This window comes from Chanodichthys erythropterus, chromosome 14 (genome assembly GCF_024489055.1).
Source record: "Chanodichthys erythropterus isolate Z2021 chromosome 14, ASM2448905v1, whole genome shotgun sequence".
NCBI lineage: Eukaryota > Metazoa > Chordata > Actinopteri > Cypriniformes > Xenocyprididae > Chanodichthys > Chanodichthys erythropterus.
In genome coordinates, this window is record NC_090234.1 from 30,081,724 (window position 1) to 30,104,531 (window position 22,808).

The 22,808-nt window shown below is 37.0% G+C and overlaps 1 protein-coding gene across 2 annotated transcripts; it reads right to left on the reverse strand.

The window, feature by feature from the left end:
• Positions 1–839: 839 nt before the first annotated feature.
• dcbld2 (discoidin, CUB and LCCL domain containing 2) lies at positions 840–20,883 on the reverse strand. 2 transcript variants are annotated; one of them, XM_067409404.1, is made up of 15 exons: positions 20,602–20,883; positions 17,589–17,813; positions 16,870–17,007; positions 14,462–14,513; positions 14,301–14,373; positions 7,189–7,322; positions 6,123–6,163; positions 5,696–5,911; positions 5,483–5,607; positions 4,303–4,450; positions 4,093–4,221; positions 2,908–3,001; positions 2,683–2,729; positions 2,491–2,604; positions 840–2,401 (listed from the first exon to the last, which is right to left on the reverse strand). In XM_067409404.1, exons 1-15 carry the CDS (start codon positions 20,705–20,707, stop codon positions 2,028–2,030), a joined length of 2,016 nt encoding a protein of 671 aa, XP_067265505.1. In that variant the 5' UTR covers positions 20,708–20,883; the 3' UTR covers positions 840–2,027. The 2 variants fall into 2 exon arrangements, with proteins under 2 accessions (XP_067265505.1, XP_067265504.1); XM_067409403.1 differs by having other exon boundaries at positions 4,093–4,450.
• Between the last annotated feature and the right edge of the window lie 1,925 nt (positions 20,884–22,808).

Consider the following 22,808-nt stretch of genomic DNA (forward strand, 5'->3'; position numbering starts at 1 on the left):
TTGAGAAGCTCTTCATGCAGGCTGGCAGTTGTGTGTAAAGATGCATTAGACCCCACTAACCAAACCTCACAAAGAGAAACATTTACAGTGGGTTTAGAAATACATTTTCAAACAGTTTTATTGCTGTGGTGTTTTTTTGCAGCATGGGATAGTGCATAGTGCATTGCACAATAGTGTATTGTACTATGCACTATTCTCCTTTTTATAGCTGAAAATGGACAGTTATGAGCTCCACATGTCTTGCAAAAGTCATTTTAATACCCTCCATCTTACTTCCCAATAATCCAACACAAATCATCACCTGCCAGCTCCTTGCTGACATCGCAGTCTTGTTGGAACGTTGTGGCCATTCACCAACCATCCAGAAATCCATCCATTTAGACCATCTATTGTAGTACGGCATTAGTCAGTGAATAAAACTATTTAAAAATGAGTCTAAACCCACTGTGAATGTTTCTCTTTGTGAGGTTTGGTTTAGAGTGGCTGAAATGCATCTTTACGCACAACTGCCAGCCTGCATGAAGAGCTTCTTGAGACTCCAGAGACACCAGCAGCTTCAAATAACTGTTTGCTGCTCAATACTGGCTTTTTTATAGCTGCCCTTTTAATACAATTAATTATGATACTTTGATAATCTCCATTCAGTTTCACACGATATTAGTTGTTTTCATGCCTTTTGCACAACATTGCACCATTTCATGCTTTTCATCTTCAGAAAGATCTTTCTTCCTCTCCATATGGCATGAGAACTGTGACTTGCTTAATAATGTAGAACAACCTCTAAGTAGGGTTTCCATAGACCTGGCAAATTATTTTGTCTGAGATTGATACCAGTTATCTAAAAAGACATGGATAAATAAACAAACAAACATTTTCTTAGAAAAACTAAAATCTGAGTACTTACTGATTTGTCTCTTGCATAATAATTTGGAACGCAGTGTAAAGCACGACATCTAAAGGCTGGAATACACTACACGATTTTCAAAAAGTCAAGGCATCATAAACGTATTGACTTTGTAAACAGTCATTTTGAACACAACAAACTCAGAAAGCAGAAACAGTTGCCTTGTTGCTAGGAATTGCGTTACAAATGAAAACAATATGTGATTCTAAATAGGTTCTTGACTGATGTCAATGGTTATCTCATTGCATTTGCAACTGATGATTTTCATTATTGTGGAGTTAAAATGTTCATGTTTTTTTTTTTTTTTTTACTTTAGGAAGTTAATAAAATGCCTAAAATAGGCATATATAATATCAAAATCGGTCGCAAGCCCCTTAATCTAATCAAATTGTCAACGTATCGCAGCATGTTTTGAGGTATCTGTAAATATCATAACGCTGGCTACGAGAATTGATGTCAGTCTGAAACGTCTAATTTACACCCCTATAGGTTGGTATACTGCAGTATTAAGGAAGCTGAGTATTAAAGCAGTACAAAGCAAGTTAACTCACTAGGTTTTGGAACAGAAGTAGAGAAACCAGCACAGGCGTGTGTTGCTATGTCACAAAGAAGGCACCTATGTAACAGCAGAATACAATACAACAGTGCAAAATGACAGTGAATCACAGTGTTATTATGAGAGTGTTTGTCTATTAATCTGAAATTTGATCATTTGTTATTGTGCATGAGGGCGGTTTTGTTGAAAATATCTTTGCCTAAGGGGGAAACATGTGCCTTACAACGAGCGACCGAGATGAATACATCTCCGCTCTCAGAAAAATGCACAGATATCTAAAGACTCACAGTTTGATAGCAGAGCATAGTCACATATATGCATTCGTACACACACATTTAGACGCATGAACAAACAAAACACCCACCAAACACAGTAGTGTAACGAGATCTCTGCTGTTCTCTCTCCTGACATTCCTTTGTGTTATTTCAGTGATAGGACTTGCGCGGCGTACAATTTGAGATGGCTAGAAGCGGCACGTTTGCGCACATTCTGATCTGATCTGCAGATTTTTAGGAAAGGTAGTGTTCAGCCGAGGGTTTCCAAAAGAGTCCACTCTTCTGTGATTGGTCAGTCTATTTTCTGACATGGTGCATTGTGGGTATTCTGTGGTACTTGGTACAACTCTCCCTCAGTGGATGTGGCTTGGTCAGATGTGCTCTTGGGTGTGTCATAGGCTGAGCTTGCCGATTGGCTGCTTTCTGTCCGTGCCACTAAACCACGGCCCCTGAATGGTAGAGTGCCTCCTGATAGGTGGTTAGCCCTGTCAATCATGATTGGCGTGGCGTATTCAGTGCCAGAAGCAGGAAGGGGCTCAGCGTAAGCATGGTAATGTTCCGGGGGAATGGGTGCATCATACTCAGGGGCATCAGCCTCTTCAGGTTTAAACGTTGACCTTTGTCCGAGAGAGGCCATGGTACCGGTGACAAGCGGTTGGGCATATTCTACACAGATGGGAAAGGCAGAAAATAGACTGGTAAAGGGTTTGTTGGAGAACATAAATCTAAGTTTAACAGTTTGTTTGTATGTGTACCTGCAGGCTCCACTCGAGGTCTCTGGTGGTCCACTCGTGCCGTGGAACTGTAACGAACACAGTCGTCTCCATCCAGCTTAGAGGGCAACAACTGTTTCATACTCTTCCACCACACTAAAACACACATTCACACACATTTAATAATTTATGTAGGTGAAAACGCATAAGAGGAAAAAGTGAGTACAGACGCACCTGTGCGTTCCCAGTGTGGAAGGTCATATGTCACCTCGGGGCTTTTTCTGTAGGTTTGAATGCAGATGGTGAACATATTATCTGAAACCAGTCGTTTTTTAGGCCTACCCGCATCAAGTTTAAATTTTCATGAACAATTAATTTTTAAAATGAGGCTGAAATATTTATTTTTTTTACTATTCAATAATTTGAGATACCTAAACTTTTTTTTTTTTTTTTACTGACCTGTTCTTCCATAGCCACGAACACACCATCACTAACACTGGGGTTGTCAGAACCACCACTAACACAGGGACCAACACTGCCACCAGCGCCACTTCTGTAACATTTACACAGCACATTAATTACATAGCATTAGAACAGTTCAAACCTTAGTGAGCCGCCTACCTACACAATATTTTTAGGCATCATGCATGGTTCTGACATAAAAGCTATTCCATTTTAAATGTTGAAGCTGATAACCAATATTTAAATATTAAAATGTATACTACGGTGTCTGAATAAATGAAAAATGAAACAAAATCAAATGTTTTAAAAGCTGCAAGTGAATTTTGGCATCACAACATTATAATGTACAGCATGAAAAAAATGGATATTTATACAAATTGGGTACAAATGGAGATTTGTTAAAGATCACATTTAACAGTGTTATAAGTGTTTAAAATATTAACTTCATTGTTAATGTTTAAATTGGGAATTAAGCATGCACAAAACTGATGCTGAAAAATAAAAGAAAAAAAAAGGTCACTAATATTGGCCTAAAAAACATATTTTAATACTATAAACCTTACTGTACTATAAACCTACCACTATCTAAGGTAGCACTGCTTGTGCATTTTGTGGATAAGGCAATCCCATAAAGCAATTCATAAATTTTCATGCAAGATGTCATCGATTTAAGGATTGATTGTAAATATTGTATTCAGTATTAAACCATATTGACAGATTGATTTAACTATTTAAAAATTCACAATTTCACCCAATTTTTGCATGTGGTTTGTATTTGTTAACTTAGCAATATGCTAAAATGAGACTATTGGAATCCACTGTAATGAGTGCACTTCATATGAGAAGCTTTTTCTGTGTGAAAAGCTTGTTTGCATCTTCAAATTAGTAATTTCTGAGGTTCCATTTCACTAAGAATGCTGCCTGAGGAGCAATTCACATAGAACGCATTTTGCATTCCACTGTGCTACTTTTCCATTGTTTTTCCATGTAAACATGAACTAGACGTATATGTTTTTTTCACCTTTTTTCATTTCATAGCCCTGAATCTTGCATTTTTAAATGAATGGCCCCATATAGAAAGTAGATGCCACTGCCTAATATATATATATATATATATATATATAAAATAGAGAGAAAGAGAGAGAGAAAGGCTGTTTTATGGGAATGAAGAATGTTTTATACCATCATGAGAGTGTGGAGGCATGGTGGTGTTTCGGATGTTGGGCGTGTGTGTCGTCCTCTCCTGCAGGGGGGGCACTGTGCTTTTTCTGCGAGGAGGAGGAGGGGCTGGATGGAAGATTCTTGGCCTCGCTGACCAACAGAAAGAGATCCAATCATGTTTAGCATGGCTAATTGGCCAAATCGGAGACAGATTTCTCAGATTAGTCTCACCTGCATGCGGTTGGCAGCCCAGCAGCTCCATTTTAAGGGCAATCCTCTGGTGCCACTGGAAGGGGCATATTCTGATAAACCGTGCTTCAATTGGAGGAATAAAGTTGTTCCGCACTTCCTGGAAATAGTTGGTGTTGCCTTGGAAAATCTGTTTCAGAGACACAAGGACACGTCTTGGCAACAAAGAACATTTGGCCTCAGACCAAGGTCCATCTTATTTACGCCTAATCAATGCGCTTCTCGTTAAGGTCCCTGACAGTCGATGGACATTCATTATTAATGACCACAGAGTGCACTTTAATTTCAGGCTCCTTAAACCACAGGAATGTAAAACCCTTTTTCCTGGAAATATACAAACAGTGATGTCATTCTGCAGCAGTTACAATATGACCTCCTAATACCCCAAACACAAAGAAGAATGGACAACAAAACACATGCTCTGTTTCAAAACCTACTGAGCTGAATATGCAACTTATGCTGCCTTTTAAGATAGCTTTTTTGGCCAAATTCAATTGCAAAAAAAATTATATAAAATTATATAAAATATTATATATATATATATATATATATAAAATAATAAACCTACAGTTAAATTTAACGGGTTAGTTCACCCAAAAATGAAAATTATGTCATTAATTACTCACCTTTGTGTTGTTCCACATCCATAAGACCTTCATTCATATTTGGAACACAAATAAAGATATTTTTAAGGAAATCTGAGAGGTTTCGTGTTGGACAGTTGGAGAGATACAATGCAACTCCCACTTACAGGGCCCAGAAAGGTAGGAAAGACATAATTAGACAAAATTAAGGTTAAACCACTGGAGTCACATGGCTTACTTTACTGACGTCTTTCCTACCTTTCTGGATCCTGAAAGTGGAAGTTGTGTTGGATCTCTATGGAGGAACAGAAAACTTTTGGATTTCATTAAAAATATCTTCAAAAAAATATCTTTTGAATATCTTCAAAAATATTTGTGTTCCGAAGATGAACGGTCTTATGGGTTTGGAATGACATGAGGGTGAGTAATTAATGACAGAATTTTCATTTTTGGGTGAACTAACACTTTAATACTTAAAAGTAAGTGTAATTAAAAAATTTATCATTTTACCCGATATTTGTATTTTTAGGTTTATTTGAGAACTACATCCTCCAGAGAACTAAGGTAATCCTCCATACCTTGTTTTTATCTGATCCCACTTCCTGATAGGGTTTCCACTGCTGTCCATCATGGCTATATAACACCTCATAGGACGAAATGTAAAACTGATATTCTGGGAGGGTGGAGCCAGTGGTCATAATACCTGAGAAGTAGATTCGACTGATTGATCAATCAAGACATGCAGTAGATGAAAACACACTGATCTTTTCTCTCTCATACACAAACTCTACCTGTTATTCTTTTCTCTTTCTTCAGGTCCACTTGAATCCATTCTTTTGTGTCGCTGTTGGCTGCTGCCCACGGACGTCCCAGTGTTTTGAGGCGAACCCCTGTGGGGCCCCAGACAGTGGGCTCCTTTCCGTGACCGCCCCATTCCCACTCCGACGAGGCTGTGATCTGAGAGTCGCTGACCACCCCCGACTCCAAACCCAAAGTGCCATAGCAACCTTACAGAGAGAGAAAATGAAAGTTTCTATTATTAGATCTTCAAGGTATAGGTCATTTCTATAGAAGTGACAGGAATAAAGAACAAACTTCTTTATTAAATCACTAAGTTATATAAACATTTTATATTTAAACTATTTTGGTTTCTGGAGGGTACTGCACATCCAATAAATAGAGAAGGGAAAAGGTTTGATACATTACTGATTCACTCACCACTAGTCTTGAAAGTAAAAAGGCTGGGGGATAGATTTCCACTGTAAGAGGGAGAAAGACACAGAGCTATCATTCTGTCTACCAATCAATCAATTTATCACACAGATTGACACAGAGCTATCAATCAGTTTATTACATGGAGGGAAGAAAAAAAAAACTTAACCAAAGAGAGGGATAAAACTAGGTTTGCATTTCCAGAAGGAAATACCAGTGCTTGCAAGGCAGCAAAATGCTTTAGTAAGTTCAGGTTGTGGGCTTCGATTCGGTTTAAATTAAATGCTGCATCAGAGACGTTTTGCACACAGCATGCATCTAGAATTGTACATGAGAATAAACACACAACGCTAGATTTTTGCAGTGTAGACGGCTATAGAGGGTTGCAAATAAATGCATCCAGTATGCAAATGTTAAGCTGTCACTTATGCTGTGTTCACGTCATGTTGGAATTACCATAATTACCAGATGACAATTTAAAGCAGTTCGGGTCCTCTGACTCAGAAAGTATTTGTTTCTATGGCAACAAACGATTCATAATGCCAAGACGGATCCATGTGCTCCTTTGATGTTTATGACAGTACTTCATCATTGCATTAATTCACCTCTAGGCCTATACGCTCTTTCAAAATATTGAAAAACAAAAAAAAGTGCAATATGACTACAGCTTTCATATAATCTTGTAAAATCATAAAATGCTTGCAATTAGACGAATTCTATAATTGTAAAAAACAAAAACAAAAAAAAACGTGGATATATGAAAATATATGATGAAAATTTAAATATCTACATAAAATCTTAAAACTTAATATTTTCATTAAATTGCATATGTTGTTTATTTATGTTCTAGGAAGAGGGTCACTTGCAAGTGGATCAGCATATTTGGTGGTCCTTGGCATCAAAAAGTTTGAAAACCCCTGCATTAAGCAGTTCAACAGAATTGATTTGCAGAAAGAATAAGAAAAAAAAGTTTAGAGAAATATCAAAACTGCAATGCCTTGCAAGCCCGGTAATCAAATGAAATAGATTTTCCCATGAAGAAAGCAAGCAAGAATGCAAATGGGTTACTCACGGCACAGATGTCACATTGTTAGCCAGTGAGCTTTCGTAGTGTGGGATGCCTTTGCTGCTGACCACACTGATTTGCCCCCCCAGAGTGTTGGAGACCACACCCGCATGAATACCGGCCAGACAGAGTGGAGAAGACTGCAGAAAGAGACGGTGAAACATTAAGACAGCTGACACTGACTCACTCACCTAAAACCCACAAGCTGCGATTTGGCATGATGAGGTCACATCCTTGAAGCAGAACTGCAGTGGTTTCATTTATGCCACTGTGATAAAGAATGATGGATGATTCATTAGAGGAACTTCTTCCAGAGTTTAGACTGAGTTACACACAGAGTTCTCACAAGACACATAGCAAAGTTTGGGGAATGACAAATGCGTATACGATACTGTTCAAAGGTTTGGGGTCAGTATGATTATTTTTTGAAAGAAATTCATACTTTTATTCAGCAAGAATGGATTAAAGTCATCATAAGTGACAGTAAAGACATTTATAATGTTACATAAGATTTCCCATTTCAAATAAATGTGTAGTTTTGACATTTTCATTCATCAAAGAATTCTGAAAGAAATGTATCACAGTTTCCACAAAAATATTAAGCAGCACAACTGTTTTCAACATTGACAATAATAATAATTCTTCAGTGGTAAAATTTTTAAATGATTTAAAATTAGAATGATTTCTGAAAGATCACGTGACACTAAAGACTGGAGTAATGGATTATATAAAAATCTTTTTTCCCATCCAATCATGAAAATCCAGCCTTGAACCGACCCTCATTTGTGAAGCAGTTCGGCGTAAAATGATTTGCGTAAATACATAACACTTTACCAACTTTTCAGCATAATTCCTTCATAAATTAAATTCAAGCATGGTGTCCTCAGTGACTGAACAAAACCAGCAACACTTGTAGCATGGAGGGATCAGAAATAAACAAAAAACTGGAGCTAAAAGATCAAGACTTTAATTTGCTAACGCGTTTCGGCACACAGACCTTCATCAGGGCTAAAAGGTTACAGGTGTGTGTAGGTTCCTTTAAGTAAAATCAAGACAAAAATCAAACTTACAATGAGCCAATGAAATCATTGCATATAATAACATCCACCATTCACAAAACTATCAATAAATAATCATGCATCAAGTGACACCGATGCAGAGAGTTTATGGCAGGGGTCTAAAAACTCAAATTGGCGGGGGGCCGTTTCTGGGATTGACACCTCATAGGAGGGCCATATTAACATTCAAGCGCAAGAAAATTTTCAGAAAATTTACTTTCCTTTCATTATATCTCATTTACTTAAAATTTCATTAGGCCTACTAAAATATTTTTATAGCTATACTATAAATATTTTATTTACCATACTAAATGTAAACGTGTCTCTCTCATTGTTACAGAGTGTAATAGAATTATATAATACTATTACTAACATAATACTACTACCATACTAATATAATACTACTAATATAATACTATTAATTGCAATAGTTTAGTGCAACTTCTCACATCCAACAAGGTGCATGGAATAAAAAAATAAATTTATTCCATGTAATTTAGGAACAAAACCAGCAACACTTGTGGCGTGGAGGGGTCAGAAATAAACAACTAAAAAAAACTGGAGCTATATATCAACTTTATTTTGCCAAAAAATAAAAATCTCTCATTGTTACATACATTATTACTTTTTAACATTTAGTGGAAGTATTTTCCCTTACTTTATGTTAGCTTAAATAACATTAAAATCTTGCACTGAACAACACTATACTGAACAAATACAATCCCTGAATACATTTGTACACTCTTCTGTTTCTTGCCAGACACCTGGCAGCGCTTGCGCTCACACAGCTGAGACACATTTGTCCAAGATGCCGTTTGAGCATCGGTAACGTTTAATGGATGCATTGGATGCGTTTTGGTGGTTTTAATCGACACTCGTGACTTAAAGTTGAGTGCTTTAACAGTAATTTAGGCAAGCGCGCTCATAATAGAAACGACGCGGTTGAGCCGGTAATTTGAGACCACTGGTCTATGGAGACTCTTATGTTCATTGATACATCCAATAACAGAACATTTGTAATGTTTTTTTGGCACAGTTATTGCATATCTCCAGCTCCTGACTGGCTCACTCAGGCTATCTATGCTAATAGAGCAGTTGTCACCAGTCATGGGCGGGGATTCCCCCTACTTTTACGTAAGGGTAGGGGGAAATCTGGAACCACGTGTTTGGAGAGACAATTTATGATTGATGGGATTATATATAAAAAAAAAAATTAAAAAAAAAAGAGTGGGTGGATTTTTACCATTATAAGCTGGTTGTTTACACACACTGTGGACACACATCTGTGTTCAAACACCTTATAAAAGTGAATTTTGCATAATAGGTCCTTTAAATTATCTTCTGTGTGTACAGAATAAATGAGTAGCTCTTATAACCTTAAACGCAGGGTTGCTGACATAGTGAAAACCATAGCAACATATGAGGTGTTATTCAACAACCTAACATTAGTGACCAGAAACATATTATTATCCTGTTCTTAGTAAACTACAGCTGACAGACATGTACCACTTAGTTTTTGCTCATTAAAGTTAACCCAAAACTAAAAATTCGGACATGTTGTTCTAAATGTTTATGACTTCACGGAACACAAATGTTCTGAAGAATATTTCAACTGTTTTGTCCACAACAAATGTCAATGGGGTCCAAAAACAAGATTGGACCCCACTGATTTTGATGTTATTGTATATAGACTTTTTCAAAAAAAATAAAGTTAGTCAAACAAGTTTGGAATGACATGAGGGTGAATGACAGAATTTTAATATCCGTTTTTTTCTACTCTCATCACTCAGTTCAGTTCTGCTACTTTGTAGATTTATTGAAAATAATATGGTTGTCATTTTTTTGTGAATTCTGAAACCAAATATGTTTTGTGTCCATTAAAGCATCTTGTCAGATGCAAGTTGGTAGTGGGGTTAGGTTTCAATTGTGAATGTTGACTATACAGTGTTATTCTACATGCATTATGGAGACTATTGAAGAAGAACAGCATTAAAGCTTGCCAGAAAATACAACTCATTTAGCAGCTTATGAGGTGACAGGAAATGTACCACATTAACCATCTGCTGTGGCAGCACATAAAGGATAAAATGCAAGTATCATTTACACACCTAATGTGCATCCTTCCCTCAATTTTGTTGAATTAGAGCTTTAAAAGCTTCATGTGTTTCTTAATTAGCTGCCTATGTGTCTAAAGAATGCACAAATTAATCAAATAAATAATCGAGACTGCACACTTCAGTTAAGGCTGAAATGTCTGTAATGCATGTGAAAGCAATAGATTCAGAGGCATTTAAATCAGTCTTATAAGCCTGTCAGAAAGAAAAACACTCCTAATAAACACTTTTAAACAATCTGATCCACAGATGCGTGTTTTATGTTTCACTTATATTCACAGTGACACTCGAATGCACATTATAGTAAAATCACAACAACTCATAAGCAGGAGGACTTAAAGCTCTCAGAAAAGAAATGACAACTGTATCTCTTTGCAGTATGTACATGGCCAGAGCCACTTGCTGCCAGGCACTGGAATAATAGTAAAATTGCTATTTTAAAAAGAGAAAAAAAATGACAGTTCTGATTATACACACACACACAGTTGGGATTCCAAACCAATAAGAGACCACAAACACTAGACAAACTCTCAACACCCACACACACTAGGCAAACTCTCAACACCCACACACAACGACACCGCAAACATACACCACTTCCTCTGGGCAAAATAAAACACTGCTCTTGCCACAAAAAACATAGCACACACACACAAGTTCACAAAGCGTCATATGGGCCCCACACTAATTCTGAGGGTGTATCTGAACTGAGAAACAAGACTGTTGTCAGCTGGTCTGCATTAGAAAACCATTCAGCCAAACCTGATCTAACATCTCCCCGGGAAACACGCTGTCATACACACATAAAAACACGCGCACATACATCCAAACACACAGACGCGCATACCAACACGCCCCTAAGAGACCAAGAGCTCTGAAAGTGACACACAGAATCATTTACAATGACTAAACTTCAAAAGAACGCCTGCTTCTCAATCTCAACCATGTTCAAGCTTGAAACATGCTCTCAGAAGACAACTGCCTATTGTGTAAATTCACATGTGAAATCATCCAGTTTGAAGCAAGCAGAAAGCATTAAAGCAGTGATGAGGTCATCAGAAGTGACCCAATGTACAGCTAAGACAGTGTGTGGTCTCTCTTAGCTTTTGCTTACCACCAACAATAATTTTGACTTAATTTGTAAAAACATTAATAGGCGGTGCACTTACAATGGAAGCATTGTATATAAGCATTTAAAATATTCTTTTGCTTTGAAGTATAAACAAATAGTTAAACATTACATGATAGAATCGCTTATCTGTGCAATTGTGCAACCTCAAGAGCCTGAAGGACAATTTTCTGTAGCTACCAATGTTTTCAATGACCGACCTTTTCTAGAACTATGCAATTCACTGAAGAAAGAATTTTTAAATAATTTTACACCACATTACTTATGGAACATTGCTGAAGAATGTAAAGAATTCAGATGGCACATTTCAAACATGGATCCAAAGAGAATATTTTACTTTGAAGAGCAATAACTGAATCACCACAGTTAAAGAGGATAAACAAATCATATATTGCAGAAGCAAGAGAACCCTAAGAGGTGTCTGGTTTGTCTGAGTCAGATATTTTCAGTGAACTCAATGACTCAGTCTGGTCGCAGTGGTTCTCAAATTGTTAGTTGTTTTCTGGTACAGCTTAAGAAGACTTGGAATAAAGTGCACAAGTCAAATGGAGCACTTTTAAGATGCCTTTAGAGTGCTTTTACTTCACTTTTGAAGTTTGAAAGCTTTGACCCCCATTCAACTTTGAAATCTTCGATGCCCATTCAACGTAGCGTAGTACACACAGACAGTTTCGAATGTGTGCATTCATTTTGCACAAATCAGTTTGTCCACAAGGTGCCAACAGTGACCTGGCTGTGGTTTCACAATCAGAAAAAACAAAGGAGACAGAACAACAATAACAAACTACACATGACCGCAACAACAATTGAAAGCTGCTTTGACAAACCATGTGTGGGGGGAATTAAGAGAAACACAGAACTCTCGTTTAAAAGAGGACATTTGCATCTGGCATTCTGTGTTTGCGCCCGCTATCAAATGCAGTACACTTTAAAGGTGCCCTCGAATGAAAAATTGAATTTATCTTGGCATAGTCAAATGACAAGAGTTCAGTACATGGAAATGACATACAGTGAGTCTCAAACTCCACTGTTTCCTCCTTCTTATATAAATCTCATTTGTTTAAAAGACCTCAGATGAACCGGCGAATCTCAACACCGACTGTTACGTAACAGTCAGGGTGTACGCCCCCAATATTTGCATATGCCAGCCCAATGAGCCCATGATCGAGGCATTACACAAGGGCAGCCAGTATTAACGTCTGGATCTGCACAGCTGAATCATCAGACTAGGTAAACCAGCAAGAACAATAGCGAAAAATGGCAGATGGAGCAATAATAACTGACATGATCCATGATAACATGATATTCTTAGTGATATTTGTAAATTGTCTTTCTAAATGTTTCGTTAGCATGTTGCTAATGTACTGTTAAATGTGGTTAAAGTTACCATCGTTTCTTACTGTATTCACGGAGACAAAAGCGGTCGCTATTTTCATTTTTAAACACTTGCAGTCTGTATAATTCATAAACACAACTTCATTCTTTATAAATCTCTCCAACAGTGTAGCATTAGCCGTTAGCCACGGATCACAGCCTCAAACTCATTCAGAATCAAATGTAAACAATATAACAGTATACAATACTCACATAATCCGACACATGCATGACGAACACTTTGTAAAGATCCATTTGAGGGTTATATTAGCTTTGTAAACTTTGTTTAGGCACTGTTTAAGGCAAGCACGAGCTCCATGGGCAGAGAACACGAGATTTAAAGGGGCCGCACAGCATAAATCGGCTCATATTTAATGATGCCCCAAAATAGGCAGTTAAAAAAATTTATTAAAAAAAAAAATCTATGGGGTATTTTGAGCTGAAACTTCACAGACACATTCAGGGGACACCTTAAACTTATTTTACATCTTGTAAAAAAACATTCGATGGCACCTTTAAAACACTACGTGTTTGGCTGTACACAATCATTTGCATTCATGTCAAAACTGAAGTATACTATAGAAGCTTGTTTCTGCTACAGAATTAAAAAAATGTAAAAGATAACTGCAACTTTTTATCTCACAGTTCTGACTTTTTTCCTCAGAATTGTGTTTACAATTTGCAATTCTGACTTCTTTTCTCAGAATTGCTGGATATAAACTTGCAATTGCGAGTCATAAAGTCCAATTCTAAGGAAAAAGAAAACCTGACATTTTTCTCAGATTTGCGAGTTTATATCTCACAATTTTGACTTTATAACTCGCAATAGCGAGTTTATATCACGCAATTCTGAGAAAAAGAAAAATCTGAAAAAAAAATGTCAGAATTGTGATATAAAAAGTCGCAATGACCTTTTTTATTTTTTATTCAGTGGCGGAAACAAGCTTTCATAGTACGCTCAACATTATTTTCACAGTCAAAAAAGAAAAAAAAAAGAAAAATGGAACAACAACAGATCAACCACCCACCCAGGATTACAACAACAACATATTAAACAGTAAAGTAAGGGGATAACTCTAGTTTAAAAAGTTTAAAAGAGTACAAAAAATATATATTTTATCTCGCCCATAACTTCTGGAGAGAAATAGCGCAAACACTGGACAAGGATGAATCCTTCTACTTGTGCGCATGTGTTGACCACATGTGTTCACACACACTTTCAACGTTGAAAGGCTGCACGTTCGGGTGTATGCATATGTTAAATGTCATATTAAAACTGAAGTATACTTTGTGCTTAACGCATTAGTAAAAATGTTTCCTTTTACTTTCAGGAAAGTCATACAAGTTTTGAATAACATGGGGGTAAGTGAAAAATGACAAAATTTTAATTTGTGCCTGAACTAAGCCTTTAATCTAACATCCACTCAATAGTGGCATACTCACATCTCTGTATCCGTGTGGTATGGTTCCCGAAACCTCTCCAAAATCAGTCAGGCATCCAGCAGGACAGAATTTACTGCAAATGCAGGGCGGGAAAATGAGACACACATTCGCAAGAACGCGCACACACACACACACACACAGACAGCTATAAACGTGGGTACCTGAACTCCGCTTCACTGAAGTGCTCTCCTTTCTCCAGACAGGTGATGAGGTCTGAAGGATGAGAGAAGAGAGACGCATTTTATAAAGCAGCACATTAGATGGTTGCCATGGCGACACGATTGATTAATGTCATCCTTCCACACAAAGAAAATACGCAGCCGTTTATGTGTGTGCTTGTTATGTGCGCACTGGCCATTCAGTAAGTGGTGTAACAGATTGGTGTATTGGGTTTCATACTTGTGGATGAAAGCCTCTATCTGAATGAACAGATCAATATCAACTAGATTTACATCCGTTACTTTTTCCGAAGAAAATATGAGTGGTGCAAAACGCCCAGCCACAATTGTTAGAGTGTGTATGACTGTGTGCGCGCATCTAAGGTTCAAGGTATTTTGTGGTGTTATTGTACCCATTACTCATACCCACAGCATAGATTCATCTGTCTCTTTCCTGACTCACGGGAAATATGATCTCTCTCTCTTGTGCACGCGCACACACGCGCACACGCGCACACACACACACACACACACACACACACACACACACACACACACACACACACACACACACACACACAGTGACTCAGTACTGGGGTAAACAGGTGTAGCTCCCACATGGCAGCGTGAATCCCTGACCTCAGACAGCCCGAGAGGTCAAAGTGCAAATGTCATTGTTAAAACACATCAAACACAAAAGTGCACAGCTGTGATTCCAAAGATTTGAAGGCTTAGGATGTACCATGCTATAAAGAGCACCTTCACAAATGTGCTTACGCTGCAGTTTCAACAACCACAAACTGAAACTTTCCTGCAGCAATGGACATTATTACAAAAATAACTAGCATAAGGGTATGTGTGACGTACACAGCTATAATCTTTTAAAGATCAAAGTAAAGGCCTACTACTGTTTTTATGTGTATGCTAGGGTATGTGTACAGTGCATGTGACAAATTACATTGTTAGCATGTAATGTACATGCACAGGCAGATTTATATACAGTATGCTGTATGCTTACGCTAAGCATTTGCATCAAAGCTGTATATCTTTGGGCTTCTCCAAGTACTAAACTTCGACATCAATATTAAACATACACACTGTTTATGCTACAGACATGGATGCTATTCTTCCTCTATTTATTATAACTGCTGTTAATGATTCCACAAATTGAATTGAGACAATCAGACTGGTTTTTACTTTAAAGCTGCTTTGAAGTAATTTGTTTTGTATAAAATACTACATAAATACCCTTGACCTGACTTTCTGACTCATGTTTTCACCTGATGTAAAGAGGAAAAATCCTAAAGACATTAAAGGAGGAACCCGAGCCAAAACTAGGGACAAGAGTATGATAGAAACTCAGGAGTTGGCCATTTCGCACAAGAAAGTGTTCACATTTGTAAGAAAGTGGAAAAAAAACCCTTTCCACTTTTCTAACTCTGAAACATCTTTGTACAGTATGACATAAGAACCAATGGCCATTACATCATTTCCTCTCATTTTGAATGACTTTAAATTATTGCCTCATCTGTTAAATTAACTGCCTGCCATTCATAAGCTCTCAGGACGCACCCTGGAACCAGGAAAAACCCTAACACCCTAAGAGTCAGAAACATATTCCTGAAATAATCAGTTTCGCATGATGTCCCTCACTCTCATCTGGACAAACACACACAGTTTCCATAGCAGCTCCTTTGTGACACCCAAGCCTACTTCAACACTAATTCATACAATAACAAGCTTTCACACATACAGGACAATAAATACGCTACTGTTTAAAAGTTGCTTTTTTAAAAAGAATTTCATTTTTATTCAGCAAGGATGCATTAAATTGATCAAAAGTGACAAAAGATGTAAAAAATAAAAATAAAAAATCAAATAAATGCTGTTCTTTTGAACTTCCTATTCATCAAACAATCCTGAAAAAATGTGACACGGTTTCCGCAAAAATATTAAGCAGAACAACCATTTTTCAACATTGATAATAATAAGAAATGCTTCTCGAACATCAAATCAGCATATCAGAATTATTTCTGAAGGATCATGTGACACTGAAGACCAATACCAGAATAGAAAGGCAATAATTCTAATCTTATTCTAAAATATTTTGCCAACACATTTTGCACCTAAAAGAGTAAGCACTCCAAATATCTTCCCCCAATTACAACAGCACCAGAAACTGCAGTGTATGTTGCTGTCAGTTGCAAGCAATATTGACTGACTTTTTTATTGAAAGACAGATATAGTTTATTCAGTAAACCACTGTTTAATAAAAAACAGTTGTCCTGCTGTACTGAGATATGTACCGAACCATCATTTTTGTGTACCTTTCTACCCCTAGTACATGGTCTGCATATGCACATGCTTTAAAAGAGGCGAAGACCATCAATAAATGTATCCAGATTAGTTACCTGTGTGCTGACTACTGGTGTATGAGAGGAAGAGGCCATGGCCGTTGTTCTGTGGTCCACTCATGAACTGCACAGTGACCTGATGCGCTTTTGATTTTATGACAGCGTCTCTCCATTCTCTCCCTCCACAAAACTTCACTGCAGAGAGAGAAATGAGAATAATTCTCAATTTCCATTTACTTAACATTCTGTACATTAGTGGGCAGTTTTGTTTCCATTACCAAGACCCCGTTTACACCTGTTTTTAAAGTCAACAAGAAATGAATATTAAAAACATCTTTTCTTCCATATTCTGATGTATATTAGAATGAAACGGCTCCTTGAACAAGAAAATATGTAGGACAGGACTTGATTTTGTCAATTGGGAATCGATTGGATTGTTGTTGTTTGATAATTGATGCGATCTCATTAGTGAGAGTTTATGAGGGCACATAAATTTTGAAATATAATGATCTGCACGGATAAATCATTATTAACAAACAATGCAGTATTCCATTAAAAAGATAATAGTCATCAATTTTGATTTCATAGTGACTTTAACATCAGTTTCTGGCAACAAATGTTATAATTACCAGGTGTAAACAGGGCCATGGATCATAAAAGTTTTGAAAAGACCACTTTACTTTCTCTTCCCAAAATGGGACTGAGGACCTGTAAAAAAAAACAACAAAAAACAAAAACAAAACCAAATGCACATCAAGTCCATAAGTGTTTCTCACCAATTTCTGTTCGTCCTGGTCCGATGCCATTATAAAGTCGCAGGTAAGACACCTGACAGTTGTTTGTATCGATATCAAGATCCGCAATGCGCACAAGGACTGTGTATCCGGCGGTCACGCTTATTTCCCACTCACACACAGAGTGTGAGGGATAGGACTGAGGGTACCCCAATGACGCCAGGCTCCCACTGCCCACACCCAACACTGTGTGTCCACAGCCGTCCCCTGAAAAACATCCAGAAATGGTCAAGCACTCTGCAGAGCTCAGATTCAAAGGTACTTTGATATATACATCATGCACTAGATCTTAAAATGGTATTCCAAGGTAATTCCAAAAATACCATGGTTTATCAATGGTACATACAGTATACAAAAAGATAATAACATGAAACTCTTATCTAATCTAATTATCTAATCTGGATGATCTGGTAAAATCAACATAATTTGATTATATTTTTCATGCTCCATTAATGTTTGACAAACAGAAAGTACTATAATTTTGTCTTAATTAAGAACAGATTTTTTTTTTCTTTTTTTTTTTTTTTTCCTCCACTTAAACTTCATTTGGTGAAATGTTTTGCTTGGAAATTGTGCAAAAGAACTCCTTGTTGAATCTTTATAGGAGAGAAAGAGAGAGACAGAGAGATGAGATCGCATTGCACTGCAGCTGCTTGCGCTGCCTGTCACGCGTTTACACACCGAATGAAACTCAGCTTGCGCTGTTGTTACGTAATCCTTGCTGGACACTATTCAGACCCCCGGAGCAAAAACAACAGGCCCCTCCACACACACCTACACCTCTAGTCTAAGTGTCTCCCTTAGCTTCACTCCACCCACACAAACCTTACATTTCCAAAGTTTTATGCACAGAACGTACTGTCAGCTATTTCAGATAACAGTCTGTATGAGAAACTGGGGCTAGCTGTCACATGTTTCACTGAAAATTTCTTATTAATACTTTTACAAGAATGCATTAAATTGATCAAAGTGACATTAAATACATTTATAATGTAAAGAAAAATATATATTTCTTTTAAAAAACCTATCCATCGTAGAATCCTGAAAAAAACGTATCACAGTTTCCTCAAAAATATTTATCTGAACTGTTTTCAACATTGATAGCAATAAAAAAAAATGCTTCTTAAGCAACAAATCAGCATATTAGAATGATTTCTGAAGAAGACTATACTGTCAGCTCTTTTAGAAAACAGTCTGTATGGGGCTTGTTGTCACAAGTTTCACTGAATATTCATTAGGGTAGGTTTATATTTGAAACCCAGTTTCTACATAGAAACATATCTGAAAGTCTTCATAATGAAAAAGGCATTGATCATTACCACCATTATTGAAAGGAAAACTGACAGTTCATTTAACAATCTTTGACCTTTTGTGACAAGATATAACAATATTAATGGCTTTTTTTTATTTACTTGAATAACAAAAAAATGGTTTAGAACTAGTAACAGCCATGAGAGATCATGTGACATCAAGACGGCAGCATCCATGAGGGGGCAATTCGCTCCATGTAGAATCAAACATCTTTTTCTAGAGGACTGATATATCTGCAGTCTTCAACTTGTGTAAGTGCATATTTTTATGATATTGCGTAAAAGTGCTGTTCTTGTATGTGTAACACTACTTGGAAAAACTTACCGGGTTAACATCAGATTACCTGAGGAGGAGTAATGCTGCCTTCACATGCTACCGGAAATGTGATAATTCCCACTTCTGAAGTCGTGATTATGAGCTCATCACATTCAAGTTTCAAAATGGGAGGGCGTTCATGTGCAATTTTTACCAAGGAAACTCATATTTACGAGAATTCCGAGAGCATGTCAAGGCAGCATTAAAGGGATAGCTCACCCAAAAATGAAAATTATTCAATGATTTACACACCCTCAAGCCATCCTAGGTATATATGACTCTCTTCTTTCAGACGAAAACAATCAGATTTATTTAAAAATATCCTTATCCTCCAAGCTTTATAATGGTTGTTAATGGCAGCCCAAATTTTGAAGACAAAAAAAATGAATCCATATGACTACAGGGGGTTAATAAAATGTGTTTGTCTAAGACAAATATCCTCATTTAAAACTTTATATGCCATGTAAAGCTCTACAATGAGACAAATAATGCGTAATATGTCATGTCATTGTGTACTATGTCGTGCAAGTTAATGCTTTTGGACGTACGTCGAATGCGTATGGCTGATGCGCCGGAAGCTCATTATTTTACGTTATAAAATTTTAAATAAGGATATCAGTCTTACACAAACGCATTCGCTTCAGAAGGCCTTTATTAACCCCCTGGAGTCACATGGATTAATTTTTTTATTGATGGATGCATTTCATCCTCAAAATTTGGGCTGCCATTCACAACCATTATAAACATTGGCGGACTAAGGATATTTTGAAATATATCTCCGATTGTGTTTGTCTGAAAGAAGAGAGTCATATTCACCTAGGATGGCTTGAGGGTGAGTAAATCATGGGATAATTTTTAGGTGAACTATCCCTTTAAGTTGCTAGTTAGTCTGATTAAATGCAGCATCTTGACACTGGACAGCACATGAACTCACTACATATTTGGGAAAGCAGTGGGGGCAGCGCGCGGCCCATGTCAGGTTGCGTCATCACGCTCTTCTGTTGCTCCAGCTGTAGCACAGCAACAATGTGAGAATGCAAGAATGCACGCGCACTTATACTTAATTAGCTGCTGAGGTGTTTACCAACTGAATTTATTACAGGTTCATCCCTGCTAGTTAAATGTCTTGGTTAGTTACTGGTGTGGATGAGTGTCTTGATCGAACATACAACTGTGACTGTTCAAGAACCGAGCCTGGGTTTGAACCTACACTCTTTCAGATACCACTAGTTTCAGTTACCACTGCACCACACCACCCCGAGAGTTTGTTTTGAAACCGCAATCAGTCCCAAACCAAGAGGGGGTGAAGCCGTTTACGAGAAGTTTACCAACTCATAAAAAACTTTAACCCCCTCGGAAGATCACGTACCCTTCTGCGCCCGCGAGCTTCTGGCACCGAGGAGTACGATGAAGACGATCAGGATGAAGACCGCAGCCCCTCCGGTCCCTCTGCCCACCATTACCGACGCGTCCATCCCAGCAGCCTGCAGTCCGAATGCATAATGCAAAAGTGTCCTGATCCAGCCGCGCGCGTGTCACAGTCCTGATAAGTGCGCGCGGGTGACTGTGTGTGTTTTCTATCAGGATGGTTTTATAGACGCTTCCTGAACTCTTGAGCGGCGCACAGTTAGAACAAACACGGGCTCTTCATCCCCCGATCTAATACACGACTTCCTCAACTTCCGCTCCTCCCACCACACAGCGGCCCCTAGATGGGAATTCTGTGGTATTCCATACATTGTTGTGGATATAAGGAGTGATCAGTGGTTTGTTTTTGTTTTGCTGAAATATATACTCGGAACATAATGTCAAAGTTATTCGGGAAAAAAACACAAGTAAAAGTAAATTATTAATATTTTTATTATTAATAATATGATAGCTGACATTTTATATGAAGAGTTTAAAAGCTGTGTGTAAATTGATATTTTATATGGTTTTAAATTGATATTTTATTTTTTAAAATTGTTTAAATAATAATAATAATGACCATAATAATGATAACTTGTAACAAATTGTTATTATTATTATTATTATTATTATTATGTGTTTAATAATAAGATATTTTACATTTTATATAAAGACTTTTGTTATTGTTAGGCTACTTAATTTTTTACTACTCTACTACTACTACTACTACTAGCCTACTAATAATAATAATAATAATGAGAATAATAATTACTTTCATCATGATGATGATGATGATGATTATGATAAATACTGACAATATGCATACAAATTGAAATTTAAAATTTACTTCAAAGAATTGAATTGGATGAATTTATTTTTATTTTAACTGTTGCTCAATCTATTGATTTGTCACCTCAATCAGACATAACATTTATGATTTTGACAAAATAATTATATTATGAATATCAAATGTCTATATTAAACAGTAGTCATTTTGTTTTTCTGGTTCATATGATATATACGCTAAGCAAATTTACATAAAACTAAAAACCATTTTTGAACTCATAGCTGGCGAAATATAGAAAGAGAACCTGCAATATAAAGGCCAACAACAGGTCACAACTCTGAAACTGGTATTATCCTTTGGAAATGTGAAAATGTTTTTTTTTTTTTTTAATGATACATGTTTATATTTCTGTTTAATGCAGGTCTATTATTGAATCTATTTGAAGTACTGAGACAAAGTCACTTGGCTGGTGGCTTTATAAATGTCCAATTTCTCAAAGAACCACAGAATGAAGAAACTTTTTTGACTGGAAGCTCACATCTGAATTTTACTAAAATAATTATAAGATCAATTATATATGAGATCAGTGGTTTGGAGGTTTCATGTCACATTCCCTTGCAGAAAATGTGATGTTATAGAGTGTAACTGAAGAGAAAACTACATTTCAAGCTCTCAGTTTTTAAGAATCAAGGAGGCTTTAATACATCTACATGGCCTTTGGTTAAGCATAATTTTAGTACATATTCCAAGTTACTTTAATATGAAAACTGTCAACCACAGCACAGACACCATAAAGGTCATTCTAAAAAAAAAAAAAAAAAAAAAAAGAGTTTAAAATAACATAAAAAGTTTCATAAGCTCTTCTGGTACGATTAATTGTATCATCTTTTATAGAAGCAGACAGTAAAGGACTTCTGTTTTTTTATGTAAATAGTATTTGTTCTCTTCTAAATGCCTCACACTAACTGAGTTTGTTCACTTTGGTCAAAATATCTGGGTGGGATTTAACTTCTGTATGTTTTTCTCCCCTGGACCACAAAAACACTCTCTCTTTCTTACTCAGTCTTTCTCGCTATATCTAATTTCCTTTCTTTCTGTCCTTGGGATAGCTCAGTGGTGAATCAGAGTCCTTCAGCCAGGGTTGTTATCTTTTATACAACGAGGTCTGCTCTGCACGTCCACATTCTCTGTGTGCAGCACATCGGAAATAGCAGAGAATCATAAATTCTAACGCAATGACGCCACCTAGAGGTGCAAGACTCATTGTCATCTTGTTGAATTACTAGAAGAACACTACTGTCGCACCGTGGAAATACGAGGTATTGCAATAGCCTGATACGCCATGGACATAAAATTAATGATGTTTTGCCAATTAAGTCAGA